The following is a 15,035-nucleotide window of genomic DNA, read 5'->3' as shown; positions in this document are numbered from 1 at the left end:
CTTCACAAAATCACTCCCTACCTCGGTATTCAGAAAACACATCCATAACATTGGGATGCGCCATCAGAAGGATCTATGACTGTTCATTCGAGGGGGAGCTTACGTAGTTGTACTCTTTTTACCTTACTATGGTTTTTCCCATTGGGTTTTCCTGGAAAGGTTTTTAACGAGGCAACAAAGACGTTAAGCGAGAGCGGATAGTGACACCGGCCCCCAAGGGGGAGTGTTACGAAAGACAAAAGATAAGATGAGCCGTTTTCGTTGAATATATATAAAGATGTGGGGCCCGCTGCACTATTTGCACAGTGAATCCTACTTTTTTATGTCTATATAAACGAACGTTTGTGTTCGACGATTACACCATCTCTTCTCCTTCTTAATAACAAATTCTCTATTGTTATCAGTGTTATCTCCTATCTACGGGTATAAAATTTTCCCTTATTTAAATTCCTGCGATATAATAAAATTTCAGTTCTTTTTATAACAGTTACAACAATTTATTTTATTTTTTCGAAAAAGTTTGTGGATATTTTGTTTTCCCTCAATTACACTCCGACGTGGAACAACTAGCGAAAGAAAAAAACAATCTACAGCTTCTTACCACATCATCGAATGAGTGAATGACATGTGGGATACAAAGCTCGAAATGAAATAGTCTCTCCACCATTCATCACTGACTACATCTGTTCAAGTGTTCATGATCTCAACCGGAAAAGAGAGTTGCGGCCTGCAGTGGTGGCGGTCAGGCGGGTTTCTTATCTGCTTTTGTGTTTCCATTGGGTCATTGGTCTTTGAGCTCAAATTTAGTGAAGGTCTCAACCTTTTTTAGTCTTCGCTCCGATCCGAGTGTTCCATACAGCTCCGCAGTCGTCAAAGTGAGGTCTTTGATCAGCTTGTATCCATGCACGACCCTGATGATGGCTTTCCGTTAATGTGTTTCGCTCTACTCGGCTGAAGAAACTTGTGATTCACATAGTTTCTAGCTCTGAGAGGTGAACCATCCAACGTTAAGTTTAATTTGTTTTTCTTGTTCAATGTACATGCCTTTTCGGTTATATCTACATGTATGGATCAGATATAAGACTTACGAGACACAAGGCTCATCTTCTGCTTGGTAGGCACTGTGTTTATTTTGATAACTGATGTCTGTTAAAAGCTCTCTGTGTCATGTAATGTTCATGTTTACGGTTTTACCTATAGAGGGTTTTAATCCATGATACGTCTTTGTTACATATAGAGAGTTTTAATCCATGATACGTCTTTGCATCTTTCCAAATGAAACCATTCCTATTTAGTACATCTTCCGGATGGACTTATTTCACTTTGTTTATTGTCCGCAGTCCCTGTCAACATCTCATTTGGAGGCATGTTTGTATGTTGTAAACGACCATACAGTTCAGCTATGCCTTCAGAATAGTTAGTCTTGTTGCTGGAAGAACTAGCTTCAAAATCACTTGATCTAGATATAAAGGTTGATGTGTTACATTTTCCTAGATAGAGCTTTTGCAGTATAGTTCCTGTAACTTTCTATACGTCTATAATGAACATGAATGGATCTGAGGATCTCCTACCGAACACCTCCACGACATTATTGCTTCTGAAATCAGAGTCAGGTGTTTGTGTTTCCTACTTGTCATATATTTAGTATGTTTCCTACAATTTGTTCAACTTAGGCAAAGATTCATTTAACATTTTACCAAAAAAAAAAAAACTTAGGCAAAGATTTGCGTGATGGATGCTCAGATTGATAGAGCTGATTAGGAATGATTGATATTTCAGTTTAATATTCGCTTTAGAGATTGGTTTTGGATGTTACCCTGATTTTGTCTTCTCCGTAGAGCAAAAGGTAAAGGGAGCCAGAAGAAGGCAAAGACCTCCATGTTAAGACCTTTGATTTAATAGCTAGAAATTGTGGAACTTAGGATCAGATATTGTGACAATTTTTTAAGTATTTTTGTGACAGAGGAACAGAGGAAAATTTGTATTCTTTTGGCTCATTTGATGCCCCTTAGAATACAATTTGTTAGTCTTCATCGATGTCATTATTTGTATTGCTGGCTAAAATAATCTTCTGATGTTCAATATATGTTGCCGGTTTCTGTTAATAATGTTTCAAGTTCAGAGCCGTCTCAGCCTCATTAATTATGCTTTATGTGGGACGCTGCCGTTGTTGAAGGTGAAAAGATTCCTTGAAGATGTTATATACCTCACAAGCAAGCTTATACCCTTCACACGTTTTTGTCCTGGTGTGGGACGAACTGCTCAAGCTAAGAACAGACATTTCCAATGGTCAAGGTCGTTAGCTTGACAAGTCTGCAAATTTGATTTCATCTCTGACTTGCTCAAGAACACTGACAGCAATGCTGAGGTGTGAAAACCATCAAACATGTATAAGAGAAAAACTTTTGGAGCAAATGTTAGACTTTTTTATTCAAACTTTTCAGGTTAAATGTCTGGATGGGGATGCCCTACCAATCCCAGTAGCAAAGGCTCTCACAGCTGCTGCTGCTGTTTCTTCTTCTTCTTTTTGAATTAATACAGACTGAGACACAATTGGCTTCGAGCACCAAGAGTCAAAGAAACTGTCTGCTTAAATCTTTAGCCGAGACTAATGTGTTTTATTGTCCGTTTAGGCAACTTGTACTCTCAGCCTCCGTTTTGGTACGTTTTCTATTTCTGTTGTACTCAAAGAAGTCGTCTGCTTATATCTGAAGCTTAATGCATATATGAGAAGAACCTTCAGCTTCAGTAAATGTGTAGATCGATTGATGCAATATGTATCTTTGTTGGTGAATGAATTCAAAGGAGTTGGAACAGCTTGAGCATCAATCTGAAATTGAGATTTATATATCTGAAAAAAAAGAAATATTTACAATTCAACAACGTTGTTACCGATTGAATACAAATATATGAACAATCACTATAAGAAAACAAACGAATTCCTACACAGTATTTCGTCAGAAATTCGTCGGAAAAAGCAATTTTCGACGAAAGAAATCGTCGGTTCATTCCTCGAAAAAAAATTTGTCAAAATTTCATCGGGCTGTCTAACAAAATAATCTGTCAGAAGTTTTCAACGAATATTTTCGTCAAAAATTTCCGAAGAATAGTTTCGTCAAAAATTTCTGATAGATGAAATTCATCAGAAATTTCTTACGGATATTATTTGTCAGTTCGTCGAAAAATTTCTATATTAATTTTTAAAATAAATTATTTAAAATATAATATTTAAATTAATTAAGTAATTTTTGAAAATAAAATTTACCATAGTTTATGATAAATATTTTTAATTCTTTATATATACATATAATAAAATTAAAATTTGAAAAATGTTTTATTATATAATTAGTTTAAAACATTTATAAAATTTTAGAAAACAACTTTCAACATTTTATAAATTGAAAACGTTTTTACAGAAGTTAAAAAACGTTTTTTATAAAAAATCTAAAACATAATTTGTTTTATAAAATAATTAAAAAGTTTTTAAACAACAAAAATAATAAGAGCATGAAAAACGTTTTTAAATATTATATATATATATTAAAAACATTTTTTAAAATTATAAAAATTCCAAAAAGTTTGAAAAATTGAAAAACGTTTTATAAAATAATAAAAACTTTATAAATTTAACAAAATGACATATTAAACAAATAACCTACAAAATTACAATCAAAACCTATCTAAACCAGAACCTAACAACAAAATCTAACATCTAATTCATAAAACTCTTCATCCTAACAAAAATCTAACATTCAAAACCTAAAATTCAAAAATCTAATATACTAAAATTAACGTAATTTAATTAAGAAAAAAGAGAGATGACTTACATGATTTGTGTGTTGGGGGGGGGGTTGAGGTACTGGGTCTTCGGAATAGAGAGAGAGAGCGTCGGAGGGAATTGTTGAGATTTTAGAGAGAGGGAGAGAGGAGAAATGAGGATGAACAAGGGGCCGAGGTTTTTAGATTAAAAATTCTGACGGAAAGTTCGTTGGAATTCCGACGGAAGGTGATACGCCCTAAATTAGGGAAGGATCATCTTTTCCCTTAGCCAATATTTTATCAGTTTATCCATTTGGCCCAAACAAGTCTGTTTTTGAATCATTTTGAAAACCAGCCCAAAACTTTCTTGGACATTTAGAACATGAACAATCACCTTTGGCATGATTGAATTGGTCGTTGGTTCATCAGAAAGAAGATTAGTCATTTCCAGCTTCTCGGGTGATCTGAATTCGCGAGAACTGAAGATCACCTGATTTGTAAATCGCATAACTGTCACATATGAACTCCGTTTAATCTGATTCTTCTTTGAGGAGCTCCGTAATTGAGTTGATAACATTCTCCAAGTGATTTCATGCGTAGAAGCCTCGTGGTTTGGAAGATATGAGTTAAACAATGAACATGTATCTTTACTGCTTCCCATGATCAAGTCATACATGTATGTTTTGCCCGGTGCGCTACCCAAGGGCGCATCAGAAGGTTCGTTGGAATTACGTCAGAATATTTTGGATTTTGGTGGTTCATGAAAATTTTGGCTGTTCATTTTTCCAGGATATGTCAAATTCCGACGACCATATACATTCTGTCAGTTTTTCGTCGGAATATTCGTTAATTGGTCAACTGACCAAGTTACGAGACAAGAATATGCTATTTTCGTCTGAAATTAGTCGGAATGTACTGATGAAAATAGCATATTCTGTCCATGTTTTCAATTGGTTGAAAATTATATTCGTCGGAATATTCTGACGAAATTTAGACGAAATTTGATTTAGGGTTTGAAAGCATGAAAAATATGTATCCGTTGATATATTCGTAGAGGATTTTATTAACTGAAAAAATTGAACGACTGTTAACTCACAAACTTTTTTTTTTTTTGTCATCAACATATACAAACTCATATTGATTCTGTAAACCAAACCGGGTGATTTGTATCCATGTGGACGACAAAAGACGGTTGCCTCCTCACATTGCGTGCTAGTCTATCCGCCTTTGAATTTTTCGTCCGTGGTACATAGATAATCTCTGATCGGGTGAAACTTTCTTTCTGGATCTTGACATCTTCCAAATAATTTGCAAAAGTTGGCCATTCTTCTGGTTCCGAAACCATCTTACCAATTGAGAACAATCCGTTGCAAACGTAACATGATATTGACGTAAATTTCTCATACATTCCATTGCCCAGAGTAGTGTTTCCATCTCCGCATGAAGGGGAGAGAGACTAGCCCTAACATTCCTCGCTCCCAATAAACCATCAAATCCTTCTAGAGTGCTGAACCAACCTTGTCCTGAAAACGTATCACCCTCTTTCCATGAGCCATCCGAAAAACACCATCTTCCTGGAATTGACGGCAGGATCGTATTTACTATTTGTGGTGTTGTCCTTTGTTCATTCAACATTTGTGCCTCAGCCCACAGTGTTGATTATGTTTCTGCCAATTTAGGCGTATCCAACGGATCCATATCCAGATTACTGAAAACTTTATTATTCCTGGCTTTCCAGATGTACCATAGTATCCATCTACGGGAAAACTCTCCAGAACAGATGATCCATGTTTGTGAATAGAGAACTTGTTGAAAAAATAGCTGGATTTGATGGTAACTTCGAAAGAGCTCATACCTGAATTGCTGGAGGACATTCAAAAAACACATGGTTTATGGATTCCTCTTGGGCTCCACATCTTCCACAACAAATATCTCCTTGTATCCCCCCCTTGCTTGTAAATTCTTCTTCACTTCTATACATCATGTCACTTACTGCGATAGGAAATGTTTTAACTTTGGTGGGCATCATATTTTCAGCAGAAAGCCTTCAGGACATCAACTGTGGGGCCAATCAATAATGGTGGCCTTTCCCTATCCGGATAGATCCGTTCTACTTGATATCCTGATTTGACCGTATATTTTCCATTTTTGTGAAGTGCCATCCATCTCTATCTACTCTCTGAGTCCTCCTCAGTGGTATACCACTACAAGAAAACACAAGTTTAACGAGGAAAATTAACGAGGAAAAACAATCCTCGTAAAAATATGTCGATTTTGCGAGGAAATTACGTGGAAAAATAAAAGCATCGTTATTTCCTCGTAACGTTACGACAAAAAAGTTTCGTCGTAAAGATGATGTAAATTGACGTGGTTTTTACGAGGAAACACTATTTCCTCGTAAATACGACGTAAACTTTGTGAGTTCTTTAGAATTAGTTTACGTGTACTTAACGAGGTAATTTTGAATCCACCACCAAGTTAGCTTCCTTCCATACCCTCGGATGAGAGATTCAGGTATAAATTGGTTAGCCGTGATCAAAGTTACACCTCGAGGACGAATCATCAGTGGAGAAGAACCACCATTGAAAAAAGAACAGATAAATGAAGTCGAGGAACCTGAACAAGAAATTGATGACATCCTTCTCATTGATCCGCATAATCACGAGTACGAAGATCTTACCGACGATGCCACATACAAAGCTGTTGAAGACGAGTTTAATGAAAATGATGATGTTTCTAGTGATGACGAGAATGTTGATGTATCTGATTGATGTATTTGATTTTGTGTAGTTTTTTTTATGAATAAGATAATGTGGGAGTTTGTTTTATGAATAAGGTAATGTGAGAGTTTGTTTTAGTTATGAATAAGGACTTGTGGTTTGGAATGGAAAGAATTGATTGAGGTGAAAGAATAGATTGAGGTTCAAGGGTAGATGGGTTTGGGGTTTGGAATATATGAAGTAGAAGATAAAGAAGATGGGGTTTGGGGTTTGGGGTTTGGGGTTTCGGATTTTAGGGATTTAAACGTAATACTCGTTAATTCCTTGTAAAATAGCGTGGAACTTACGACGAAATGTAAAATAAAGAACGCGGGCCATGCTAATTCCACGTAAGCCAAAATCGTCGTAAAGAAGTCGTAAAGACACGAGGAAATTACGACGAAATTAAAAAAAATAAAGAAAGCGGGGCACGCTAATTCCACATAAGGCAAAATCGTCGTAAACGAGTCGTAAGCCAACGAGGAAATTATGACGAAATTATAAAAACTAGAAGAAAAAAAAGAGAAGAAATATACTGGAATCACATGTTGCGAGACTTACGTTAGTCTCACCCACATGAGTTCCAATATCTTCTTCTCCTCTTTTTTTTCAAATATTTCTAATTTGAAAAACATTTTGGTGAAAAGCGGGACTCGCTAATTCCTCATAGTATAAAAACTAGAAAAAAATAGAGGAGAAGAAGATATTGGAACTCATGTGGGCGAGACTTAATGACGTGGAAAGTTCACGTGGTCTTTACGAGGAAAGCTATCAAGGTATTTACGTTTACTTTACGAGTATTTACTTTCAAGTTATTTACGTGGGTTTTACGAGGAACGGCTTTCGAGGTATTTACGAGGAAATTTAGCGACGTCCTTACGTGGTCTTTACGACGAAATATTCTTCTTCGCTTTTACGGCGAAATTATTTCCTCGCTATGTTACGACGAATTAGCGAGGATATATGCGTTACGACAAACGTATAACGACGAAACGGGTTTCCTCGCTAATTACTCGTAACACTGATTTTACGACGAAATCACGAGTAAAACTGCCATCGTAAAACTTGTGTTTTCTTGTAGTGTACTTTCTATAAGTTTCGCGTCCTGTGGATCCACCAAAGCCCGAATTGCCTGTGAATTCCATGTGCGTGAAGTAGAGTCAATAAGAGACTCCACTGTGAGGTCCGGATATAAATTGTATTGATTTTTATTGGCTGGTCTCGGGCGAGTTGTTTGGAGCCACAAATCATTCCATACAAATATAGAAGAACCTGACCCCACCCGTTTGATTAGTCCTTTGCTTACCAGAGATCTAGTAGAAACAATACTCCGCCAGCCATATGACGGAGAATATGAACGAATTGGTTCCAAAGGTGAAGCATTTCTAAAATACCGACCTTTGAAAACTCGAGAGAATAAAGTGTTTGGTCTCTCTATCAGACGCCATAACTGTTTACCAAACATCGTTGTGTTGAAATCAGTGATATCTTTAAACCTCAAACCTCCATCATCCTTATCTACACATACTTTGTACCATGATTTCCAGTGCATACCTCTTGTACTTCCCCCTAAACTCCACCAGAATTATGACACCCCGCTCGTCAATTTTTTCACAGATGCCTTAGGTAAACGATAACAAGACATCGTATGATTTGGTAATGCCGTAATCACTGATTTAATGGCCACTTCCTTTCCGTCCTTTGTGAAAAACTTGAATGTCCACCCATTGACTCTATTATTTAAACGATCTTGTACAAAGCTAAAACTTGGATCTTTGATCCCCCCCCCCTCATATTTTCTGGTAAACCCAGGTAGGATCCCATTCCTCCAAGACTCTGAATGCCCAAAATATCCCTTAATTCCTGTCTGACGGGTTCTTCAATCTTATGTCCAAATTGAATCGAAGACTTATCAAAATTTATTAGCTGCCCTGAAACTGCCTCATATTCCTTCAAAATCGTAAGAATGGTTTGATGTTCTTCCTTTTGAGCTTTACAAAAGAAAAGACTGTCATCCGCAAAAAGCAAGTGAGATATCGATGGGCAAGCTCTGGCAACCTTCATTCCCGTCAGTTGTTGCCCTAATTAAAGCCTCAGTGCAGAGAATAAATAAATAAGGTGAAAGAGGATCTCCTTGACGTAAACCCCTATTTGGAACAATGAAGCCACGTGGTTGACCATTTATGAGAACTCGATATTGGACTGGTGAAATGCATTACATCATCAATTGGATCCAATGAAGATCAAAACCCAATTTTTGTAATAAGGCCTTAATAAAGTCCCATTCCACTCTATCGTACGCTTTGCTCATATCCGTTTTAATTGTCATATACTTTCCTTGACATGCTTTATTGGTCCGCAATCCATGGAACATTTCCTGGGCGATAAGAATATTATTCGAAATTAAGCTTCCTGCCACGAAAGCCGATTGAGTTTCAGATATAAGTAAGGGAAGATAAATTTTCAACCGCTGACACAAGACCTTCGAAATAATTTTATAGCCTACATTACATAGGCTGATTGGCCTCAATTCAATCATCCTTGTAGGCCTCTCCGTCTTTGGGATCATGCAGATATTAGTAATATTTAATCTTGCATCCATTTCTCCCGAAACTAAGAAGTTATTTACCATTTCTACCATATCATTCTTAATAATATGCCAGGAGTGTTGGAAAAAAAGGGTTGTCATGCCGTCCGGTCCAGGAGTGTTAACTCACAACCTATTAGACACTTAATATATGTTTGTGTGACCATGTCGGTATCCGGTTTTACATTTATATTGATTATTCATATCGAAATCAAATATTTTCGTCGGAGTTGTGTCAGAATATTCTGACAAAATTCCGAGACACTAAAACCTCAAACGGAAACCCTAATATATACGTGCTTTCGTCACCTATATATTTTGATTCAATTACAACGGTCAATTAGCAGACATAAGTATTCCTCGGTATTTTGTCAAAAAAAAATCGACAAAATACCGACAAATCTCTAATATTGAGTTTCTTCGGAAATTCCTCAGAATTTTCTGACGATATTTTTGTCCGTCGGAATTTCCATTAGAATGATGTATCATGTTTTCTTGTAGTGAATAATCTAATACTGCAAAAAAAAAAAAAAAATCAAACTACTTGGTGTTGGAGCTTTTCCCGCCACAAGACATAAACTCAAAGATCTTGTCATTAGCCAATGTATGTCCAAACTCCACAAACCCATCTGCAAAAAATCTTAATTTTGAAAACTCTCATTATTAAATCACGAACAAATCAAAAGGATGAAGAAAATGGTCAAGAAGAGAATGACCGACAGGAGTCGAACCCGCTCTGGTATAGAAGTAAGACGAGCCCAAACCAAACCAATACGCCAATTTATCCTTCTGATATTTCTTTAAAACAAAATGTATATATAAAAGCCCTAAAACGTTTTTTGTATTTTAGTTCAGTATAACCCGAACAAAACCAAAAAAAAAACAGAAACTAAATTATATATGATTACTTTACGGGTTGTAGGATGCAATACAAAATATATCTGAACCCGAAGTGTTACTATCCGAATCCGATCTGTACTAATAAAATTTTAGTATGTGACCTAGCTAGGAACGTAAACCCAAAAACCCCGATCTGGATCCGAATAGGTACCCGAACGCCTATCTCATACTAATTTTGTTTTGACGCCAAAAACGTGGTCTAGCTTTTCGCCGTGACGATTATCCCGCGGTACGTTTGTTGTTTAAAATTTGGTTTGCTCTGCTCGTTTGGTGTCAATAATCCAAAAGAAAACGTCTTTCTGGTATTTGTTAGTTTATTTCAAAATATTCTAGCTTCTTTATCATCTTGTAAAATTTTATAATACGATTTTCTGTGCTTATAAAAAGAAAAGAATGTTCATATAGATGCAGATCAAGCTCATGAGAAAGGGAAAAAAAGAAGATCTTCTTAACTCAATAGTATATTAATTAGCCGTGTTGGAGAGAAAATCTCACATTTTAAATATGTAAAAGATCTTTGAATAATATATAAGGGACTTGGACTACTCTACTTACTACCAACTGGTTTTAAGTTAGAAGCATAAGAAATTTATCATGGTGATCTTTAGAAAGATTCGTCGTCCATGTACGGCTGGGCCGACGTGCTTCTGGTTTGACAGTTCGACTCACTCTTAGCTATGGTACTACTTTTATGCGATCATTCTGATCTCATTCTTTAATTTCTTCTTATAGCATGGAGCTTTTATATGATAAAGTTATGTGTATGTATATATATAACAAACTAAAAATGCAGGTAAATATAATGGCAGGCTAAAGATGGAATATACATATATTAAGCTCATATTCAATATATAGTTGGGGTTAGTAGTATAAAGCACCGGCATGTATTATCTCCATCTATGTCTCGTTCATCCCGTATTAGAAATGAGGCCTTAGTTCTCTAAAGGTGTGTCAAAAGGCAAGTCATTTTTCTGGATATATATCAATTTATAATATAATGCAGTTCGATTAAAAAAATTCGGAACTGTGTATCGATTATTTTTACAGCTATATTTTTACTTTCTAATTTATCATTTGTTTTCATTTGTTTGTAACGAACTGATGGAAATGGTTAGTTCTCCTATAGGTAATACAAATTATATATGTTTTTATGTTGTAAAGTATGCCAGTAACTTTGCTATTACCAAAAAATATTCCAATTGAGGATAGAAATACACATAAGTCAGTATGTAGTGCCAAATATTTAGCTTTTTTTTCATTCATACTCAGACTTCTTCAATACAATAACATGAGGGAATTATTCATCCTCTTAGGCAATAAGCATAACCAAAAACAGATAAATAAGCTAAATAAGATAGGTCTTCACATGGAGGTGACAGCGAATTCGAGACGATGCTTGAATGCGTCGGGGGAGCTTTCACGACAAAGTCGAATAGCTTGAGAATAGTCACATAATGTGACGTTGAGGTCCAGACCCCATCTACCAAAATTACCGAGGTAATTTTGCTTGCATCTTCAGGTCCCGTAGAGACCGCTCCGCAAGATGACAAGACGATGAAGGAACTGAAGCAAGCATTCAGGAACAAGCCTGAGAAAACAACCCTTGCCACTGGAAGAGGATATGGTGGTAAAAATGTGGCCTCAGAAGAGGAGGATGATCGAAACAGAGTCTTGTCCGGTGAACCCAATCCATATTTAACTAAAATACTATAGATACTAGGTAATTCTCTCATGCTCATGCATGAATATAAGTATTTTAAAATAAATATATTACAATAACTAATTAATATTTAATTTCAGTTTAAATAATTTATATGCATAATTTATATTAATAATATTATATTTTTGAATTATAAGTGTGATTTGGTATATGTAATATCTAGTCGGTTTAATTACCACTTGAGTATATTAGATTGCATCTACTTCTTTGAATTCAACCATAATATTTTATTTCTATAAATATATTCATATTTTGATAATTTTTTAATTTTACATTTAGGTTGGTTGTTCTACTAAATATATAAATATATTTTAGTGAGATATGGTATAACATAATATATTTTTATTTTGAGAATCAAATAGACAATATACACTAAAGTGTGGATTGATTAAAAATTACATAAAGGAATATAAAGATAATATTTTGCATCTCATGCAAAGATATTTTACCAAAGAAATAAATTGTTAAAATTATTTCAAATTTTATGTTTATTTTAATATGTTTGAAGTATCCATAACTTATATGTATAAAATTAATAAAATATTATTATAAAATAATAGGATTTTTTATTTTACTTTTAATATCAAGATTATTTTAGTCAACTTTCCTTTTTGATGAAATCACATTATATATAAATATTATTAAAAATCCGTTTTTCAAAATTGCAAAATTTTCCTTTTAATTATATATGTTATTGGAAAGAATAAATATTAATTAAATTAAAATCTAATTAACAGAAACTATCAAATTAAAAGGAAAATAAATTTAATAACGATAATTAAATATAATATTTTAAATTAATTAAGGTATCTCCGCGATCAATCATCGTAAAAATTAACGGTAGAGCTACACGTAGGAAACTAACTTTTCAAATAATATTATAGAGATTTCATATATAAAATTATTTTATATTTAGATTACTGTGGCCGAATTCAACTGTAAAAGTGAATTTTAAAACGGATTTTTGGAAAGATTATAGCTTTTTGGATAAGAATATATACTTGGTTTTACGTTTCAAAAAATCAAATACTAAACAAGTATTGAACTCATAGAAAACATAAATAAAACACTAAAATAATTTAGTTACAAATAGTTAAATAATGTGCCAAAAGTTTAAATTGACTAATAGCAACACATAATTGAAATATAAATAAGGTGCCAAAAAAGAAGAATTTGACTGAATATCAAAAATTAATAATGGGCCAAAAAAAACATTTGACTTTGAACATACATTTTAATTTCCGGTCAACATATAATTTTGTTTCATATTTACATATATGCAAATAAACTCCTAACTACAACTGAAGTCACACCTAGCTTAATTACTTACCAATCAAATTTTCTAATATATATATGTAATGCTTTAGAAGTAATGTTCACAATCTCTAAAGTCTCTCAAGTAAAATTAAAATAAAAACAAACCCTAATTCTGTAACTTCATCATGTCATATGGTTCGTGGTTTTTAGACGAGACTCCATTACCAAAACTAGGCTTTCTCGGCCAAGGCAACAATGGCTATGTCACCCTGGTTCGAAACAACGATGGACTACTCATGGCTAAGAAAACATCTTTCCTCAAATACTCAGAGGATCTCGAGAAAGAAGTAAGGATCATGGATCGCTTCTTTTCAATCAATTTCAACACCGTGAGAGCCACGAGCCCTGCAGTTTCCTACGAAACCATGCCATTCAACGTGAAAGTCTGTTCCATTCACATGGAAGTCGCACCACATGGTTCACTCAAAGACATGCTAACCAAAGCCGGTGGGACATTACCGGAGAACGTCATCGGTTATTGCATTTTCCAGGTTCTTGAAGGGCTCAGGGATCTTCACCAACACGGTTATGTCCATTGTGATCTCAAGCCAGAGAACATACTCATCTTCCCGAGCTATGCTCATGAAGATCTTTGCGAGCTCAAACTTGGTGACTTCGGTTCGGCTAAGGAACCCAATGGACCTGATCCAGTGAATGGGTCTTTGTTCGAGGACAATCCGGAGTATTTGGCTCCTGAGGCAGTCGGGCCACGTGGAGTGATCTCATCGGCGGTTGATATCTGGTCCTTAGGTACCATGGTGATGGAAATGATGGGGGTTACTATAAGAGGAAGGAGTGATTACGTGCCGAGGACTCTATCGCAGATGACTTGGGACTTTGTGAGGAGATGTAGAGAGCGCAATCCGGAGGCTAGAGCCACCGCGGAGGAGCTCATGAGTCATTCTTTTGTTAACCAAAGTCTTGAGGTTCCACCGCTTGAGCTGCTTCCAGTTCCTTCTTGCTTAAGTAATGGGGTGGTTCAAGGAAGGCTTTTCTAGAGGATGTATGCTGGAATGTGATGAAGAGTGCTGTAAGATCGATGGTGGAGATGAGCTGGAAAGGAATGGCTTTGATTTTCGTTAGTGTCAAGTTATTGTTGTTTAAAAGAATAAATTATTGTCGTTTAATTTGCATTTCATTTTGTTTCTTGTGATTAAAAAAAAAAAGCATTTTGTTTCTTATTAATATAAAGGTAAACTATGTTCTTATAGCATTGTGATCCGTGTTTTGAATCAATATATTGTTGTGTTCTTATAACAAACGTCCAAGACATGGACATTTTATTACAATATAGCGGAACACTTTCTAAACCGTTGGTAATCATCACACCTTCCAGGTTTCAACATATCTCATCAGATGATGAAAATTGTTTTATACATAAAGGATTATAAATAGCGAGTTGAGATGAAAAGAACTGTGTTAGGAAAAATTATACTACTCAAATAAAATTGCGGTAGGTTTGTAAATCTATATTATAATATATCAGTTTTTGCTCACTCCTCAGCGCGCCACGTCATCGTTTTGTGGACCACACTTTTAAAAAGTGTGAAAAAGTGTCAAGCCTATGGCTCGAACCCGGGTTATTGAGATATAAACACCAACATTTATACCACTCAGCTAACTGATACCTTTGTACATTGATGGCCGAACCTAATATATATTTATAAAGGTCGGAAGCTCTTGCCCCTCGGCTTCCTTTGAGGGTCTTGAATCTTTGTGACACGTCAGCAACTCCTTTATGTTTGTGGGTCCCACATTTACATAAAGTCTCTCCGATATTTTAGATTTCCTGAGATATGGTTGAGACGAGACGTAGCTCTTCGCTTCCAAGCGTTTCTGTTCTTCTTCTTTATCTCCTGAACTGTGTCTTCATCGTCTCTACGCTCTACCAAGCGGTCTAAAGCTAAGATCGATGCCGCTATTGAATCTGTACGTTAGTTGTTGTCCGAATCTGAGTTTTTTTTTCGAATCTAATTTTTGATTTTTTTTATAG

At 35.3% G+C, this 15,035-nt stretch overlaps 1 protein-coding gene and 1 long non-coding RNA gene across 2 annotated transcripts; both read left to right on the top strand.

Moving 5' to 3' along the window:
* Positions 1 to 28: 28 nt before the first annotated feature.
* Positions 29 to 2,816, top strand: LOC106402008. Its single transcript, XR_002657433.2, has 2 exons — positions 29 to 2,368; positions 2,445 to 2,816. It is a non-coding gene; the product is annotated as an uncharacterized LOC106402008 (long non-coding RNA).
* A 10,351-nt stretch (positions 2,817 to 13,167) lies between these two features.
* Positions 13,168 to 14,869, top strand: LOC125585171 (mitogen-activated protein kinase kinase kinase 17-like). Its single transcript, XM_048753759.1, has one exon. It carries the CDS (start codon positions 13,168 to 13,170, stop codon positions 14,038 to 14,040), a length of 873 nt encoding a protein of 290 aa, XP_048609716.1. The 3' UTR covers positions 14,041 to 14,869.
* Positions 14,870 to 15,035: the final 166 nt, after the last annotated feature.

Source organism: Brassica napus, chromosome C4 (genome assembly GCF_020379485.1).
Source record: "Brassica napus cultivar Da-Ae chromosome C4, Da-Ae, whole genome shotgun sequence".
NCBI lineage: Eukaryota > Viridiplantae > Streptophyta > Magnoliopsida > Brassicales > Brassicaceae > Brassica > Brassica napus.
The sequence above is the reverse complement of the archived record's forward strand: the minus strand, read 5'-3'. Positions and strand labels throughout refer to the sequence as shown.

Bases quoted from the DNA above. Each gene is read 5' to 3' on its own strand.
- LOC125585171 (XM_048753759.1), top strand. From the start codon at position 13,168: ATGTCATATGGTTCGTGGTTTTTAGACGAGACTCCATTACCAAAACTA.